This window comes from Macadamia integrifolia, chromosome 7, assembly GCF_013358625.1.
Source record: "Macadamia integrifolia cultivar HAES 741 chromosome 7, SCU_Mint_v3, whole genome shotgun sequence".
In the NCBI taxonomy this organism is placed as follows: domain Eukaryota; kingdom Viridiplantae; phylum Streptophyta; class Magnoliopsida; order Proteales; family Proteaceae; genus Macadamia; species Macadamia integrifolia.
Window position 1 is genome coordinate 28,675,115 of NC_056563.1, and position 5,273 is coordinate 28,680,387.

Genomic DNA, 5,273 nt, shown 5'->3' on the forward strand with positions numbered 1-5,273 from the left:
TATTAGGAGAGCCAATTTATCTGTTAATTGGTTTCAGTTCTGTTTAAAACCAATTAAGAACCAAATAAGTGAAACCGATTAGGAACTAATTAACCTAAATTTCAAAACCCCGAAGCCGATTAATAAGCGGTTTGATTCTTGTTTCTACCCAATACAACTTGAATCGAACCAGGGAATCAAACTGGTTAACATCCATACATTTTAGGTCCACCTTTGGCTCTTTTAGTTCCTTCAATCTGAAATAAATTACCCATGTAATGGAGCATTCAAAGGCATCCATTGCTCATGTCCATGCTACATCAAATGATTTTCTGGCAACTTGTCATGTATTGGAACTACTCGTAATTTGTTCATTCCATATTTTATCTCTTCTAGTTTTACCATTAATCTAGCTCAACATCCTCATTTCAGCCACATTGAGTTTGTTTATATGTTGTTTTTTTACTACCCAACTTTTAGCTTTCCTTATGAGTTTTAGAAGAATATGTCTTTCACACAACACTTTGGCCCCTCCACTTTATCCACCCTATTTTAATTCTTTGTAAAACATCATCCTCTATTTTTCCTTTATTGTGATTGAACCTTGATGCCTTAAATTTTCACTTTGCTCTATATTTCTAGTGTTAATTTTCATTTTGCTCTATTTTCCTATCATCAATTTTCACCGCCCTACTTTCAGTCATATTGTTACTGAAGTTACACACCATATAGTCTGTTTTTGTTTTACTTATCTTAAAACCCTGTGATTTCAAAGTTGATCTTCATAATTTCAACTTCTCATTTATCCCGACTTTTGTTTAATTTACCAAAACAACATCGTTAGCAAAATGCATACACCAAGGGATTTGATTTTGAATGTCTCTAATCAGCTCATCTATGATTAGTGCAAACAAATATGAGCTTAGAGCTGATCCTTGATGTATTCCAATTGTGATTAGGAATTCACTAGATTGCTTCGAACATGTTTGTGCTATGATTCCTCTATTGTGCTCAAGCTAGATTTCCTGTTTTGATGTGCCAGACGCCAAAACACGTCTGTTCCTATGTTGCAAAATTTCTTTTGCTGAAGATTTTTTTCAGCAAAAAGTATATTCACATGGCCATTTAGGAAACAAAATGCTTAATGAACAGTAAGCACACTTAGTTTTGCCACATGGAAGAGTGAAGTGCAAATCCAACCATAGGATATCTAGGGAATGGTCCCCATAGGCCACGTTTCAATTTCAACTTGCAAACTCAATTGCAAAATTTCTTATCTGAAGGTTGTTTGTCATATTCCTGTACACTCTCTTGGTAGTCTCGGATTTTTCAATTCCTTTTTTCGCCATCAGGGGGACGCCTGATGGTCTACCTTATCCACAAAATTTCAATCCCATCTGACCTGCCACGTTGCAGATCTAGGTGCCCATAAAGGATTTCCTTAATTTCCCTATAGGGAAACCTCATCTGCTTTTAATGTTAGGTGGGTACTCAACGCATATGATTGACTTGTTTCCTTTTTTCTTGTGCACAACTTAATTGTTTACATATACAGATTACCAGAAATTTATTCACAAATATAATTCATCCGTTTGGGAGAAGTAGCCTTATACCTAAACAAACCTGAAGAAAAGAAAGACAAAAGTTTCGTGATGATCAATGTGAAAATCAAAGAACAATGACAAATTCAAGACATGCTGAATAACTGATTTCTTTCTTCTAACATTTATTAGCCTTTGTTATGTGGCTCCTGATAAAACTTTTAGGCTCTATTTGAAGCATATTTCAATTATATTTTCAACATAAGTCAGTCACTGAACCTCATTGATGGAATAACCTGGCTAATATCATCTTCTTCCATAAATGAACAAAAATAACAAAATCAAATTCAGCCATAGGCAAAATATAATTCCAAGAAGTGATGATGTTGCCAGCTAGGCATCTTAATATTTAAGAACCATAACCAAGTGCTAGTTCAGCTTTTGCAGGGTTCTGGCCTCCCGGAAGTATTGGGGTTCTAGTCACCTAACAGGTTTCGGATTGGGAAACCAGAGTTTTCGAGAACCAAAAACCAGACTCAAAAAGAAATCTAATTACTCAGTCAAATCAAGTCAGATGTGCCTAATATTCTGGTCGAATGAACTATTCAGCAAGGATGGTAATCCAGTAAAATATGATAGCAATCCAATGGTTCCTACTTGAAATAAGAAAGTTCAAGAACTGCAGAATCACAGGACAGGTTTAGGTCTTCAATCAGAATTCAAAGAAAACAATAATCCGTGATTAACAGATAAATATAAACCCAGAAATCAGAACAGAATATCAGTCTCAGAAAACTCAGAATTTAGAAAATAGAGTTGAAGAATTTAGAGACTGAAACTGAACCAGAAATAGAAACTGGAAATCAGAATTAGAATGGAAAAAACTGATCCAAGCTTGTTGGGAGCTTCATAGACGCAAATGAACAAGAATATGACAGAATGAGAGCTTGAAAATAGGACTGAGTATTCCTCAAGCCACATTGGAGGAATTCCTTCACCAAGTGTCTGCTGAAGCCGGGTGGGGAAAGGATAAGCAGGGAAGGTTGGCAAATATATCATTTAAGGATGAGGATCGGCTTCTTGGGAAGATGAAGAACAATCGCGCTACACATCACTGCTAGCTTTATTGATGGAACTAGATATTTATTTGAATAAACATATCTTGAAGCAAACCTATTCAACCTTTGGATGGGTGCTAGAAAACATTGGAGGGTATTTTGGATCTCCAACAAATAAGGAGTAATAATTACCCTAAATGAGCGGCTGTTTCTTTCACCATGGTTGAAGGAAAACTCTCTTGTTGAAAAGATGCAAAAGGGTGGTGGTCAGTAGAGGGAGAGTGGAAAAGGAGTAGTAGAAGTGGTGGTGTTGGTCAGGTTATGAATGACAAAGGCACAAACATAGTTAGCAAATTCGGATTTGGGAATTATTCGGACGGAGATTTATTCGGAATAATTCGGACGATTAATTTAAGGATTCGGTCAAAAAAGCGGTCAAAAAATCTTATTGGTTTTTTTTTTTTTTTATTGTTTTTATATTTTTTTATTTTTGGTTTTTGGTTTTTTTTAAAATAATGTTTAAATGGACCAAATAATTCGGTTTAATTCGGATTCGGTCCGAATTATTCGCGATTTATATTCATTTTTGAAAAAATCGCGAATTTTAAAGAATTTTATTTTTAATTCGGATTCGGTCCAAATTTTTGATAAAATTCAGAAAAATTCGGTTTTATTCGGCCGAATTGATAACTATGGGCACAAATGGCTTTGATTTTTTATATTTCATCCAACGGTTAATAAAATGTTGGTGTATAAGATTCTGTTATATTCTGTTAGTGTATCCATCGTTTTTCCTTCTTCTGTATCCATCCATGATCCACCCATGGAGTAGAAGAGTGAAGAACCATCACGATCGTTGAAAGCAGAGTGCCTGATCAATTATTCAACAATGACAGGAGCTTGGAAAAATTCCAGAGGTTGTAGTTCCTTGGCTAATTCTTCAACCAAAAAACGTTAAAAAATAAAAACAAATCTCTGTACAGGAGTGTGACTTATAGCAGTGCTCCTCATGTTTCTCTATCCTTCTAAAAACAAGGGCAGAGATGTCTTTTCACATTGGCAGGAAAGTGACACAGAGAACGCTACCATAGACCACACTGTTGGACAGGGTTATTTTACCCACAAAAATAAAAAATAAAAAAACCAATGGTGCTGATGCATATGAGAATTTTCAGACAGGACCCTTTAGAATTTAATTCTAGACTGCCGGCTTTGGATGCAACCTCAGCTCCTCGATCAAAGCTGTCAAGTCGATGTAAGAAGACCCTCCTGCTTCAACAGCTCTTCTCCCCATCTCTTTGAGCTCCATAGCTCTAGTTCTCATCTGCTCTGCTTCTTCTCCATCACCCATCAACTGCTCAATAGCCTTCTCTATGTCCTCTCTCTTCACTGCTGCCCTTTCCCCTCCTACAAATCCACCTACTCTCCATTCATGAGCACCTACACTCACTCCAATCCTCAGTACTTGGGTCACCAGCTTCTCGTTGTTGAACTGCTCTGCAAATATTGGCCAAGTGATCATAGGCACCCCTGCACTCACACTTTCAAGTGTCGAATTCCATCCACAATGGGTCACGAATCCTCCCACGGCAGGATGGTCCAAGATCAAAACTTGAGGTGCCCAACCCCTTATTATCAGACCCTTCCCTTCAAACCCTTCTGGCATCCACCTCTGTTCACCCTCATCCTTCGCTCTAACAACCCAAATGAATGAGCACCCAGAAGCCTCAAGCCCCATAGCAATCTCAATCAGCTGAGAAGCAGTGAAACGAACCACGCTTCCGAAGCTCACGAAGAGCACCGAGTTGGGTTTCTTCGAATTGAGCCAACTCAGGCACTCGTCGTCCTCAATCGATTTGGCTCTGTTAACCCTCTGAGCTTTATCTGCAATGCCTCTGTTACTAAGTGAAACAGGGCCTATGTGCCATGCCTTCCTTCCTATCACTTTCCTGTAGTGATCAGCATAAGCAGGCTCCAACTCATAGAAGCTGTTCACTAATACTCCATAGCTTTTTCCCTCTGATTCTATGATTCTCTGCCACAGCTCGCTTGGTGTTTTCAAAGAGACAGGCAACTGCGACCTCATCAGCTCTATCTGGTCAGGAAGATTTGGAACAATGAAGGTTTGGGTCTCTGATTCAATGTTCTCAAAAGGTTTATATCTTCTCAAGCTGTCCAAGGCACAGAGAGAGAAGAAACCAGTGCCATGAAAGATGAGACTGGGTATCCCAAGCTTGGCAGCGATGTCTGTAGCCCAGGGGAAGAACATGTCAGCAACTAGGCAATCAGGTCTATGCTCTTGAAGGAGATCCTCTAATGGTTTTTGGAGCAAATCTAGAGACTTGAAGAATTTGGGGACCAGTTCAGATGAATTTTGAATGGAGCTTACATTCTCACAACCTGGGGGTAAGCCTGCCTCTTCTGAAGGGAATGGGATGAGCTGAATAGAGATGTCTAGACCCAACTGGTTTCCATGGTCAATGGTGTTGGAGAAGAGGGGTGCGTTGAGGGGAGTGGTGATTATGGTCACCTTAACACCATGGCTAGCGAATAGCCTGGCCATGTCTTTGGCTGGAAGCAAATGGCCTTGAGCCATGAATGGGAAGAAGAAGATATGAAGTTGATGAGGTTCAGCAGAACCCATTGATGACGAGTTTAGGTTGGAGAAGGGGGTTAAATTGAACTCTTAACTTGG

The 5,273-nt window shown here is 38.8% G+C and overlaps 1 protein-coding gene across 1 annotated transcript; it reads right to left on the reverse strand.

Moving 5' to 3' along the window:
- Window positions 1-3,665: 3,665 nt before the first annotated feature.
- Window positions 3,666-5,273, reverse strand: LOC122083124 (scopoletin glucosyltransferase-like). Its single transcript, XM_042650820.1, has one exon. The coding sequence runs from the start codon at window positions 5,220-5,222 to the stop codon at window positions 3,777-3,779; it is 1,446 nt and encodes a 481-aa protein (XP_042506754.1). The 5' UTR covers window positions 5,223-5,273; the 3' UTR covers window positions 3,666-3,776.

Excerpts from the sequence above, each read along its gene's own strand:
- LOC122083124 (XM_042650820.1), bottom strand. The coding sequence starts at position 5,222 with ATGGGTTCTGCTGAACCTCATCAACTTCATATCTTCTTCTTCCCATTC.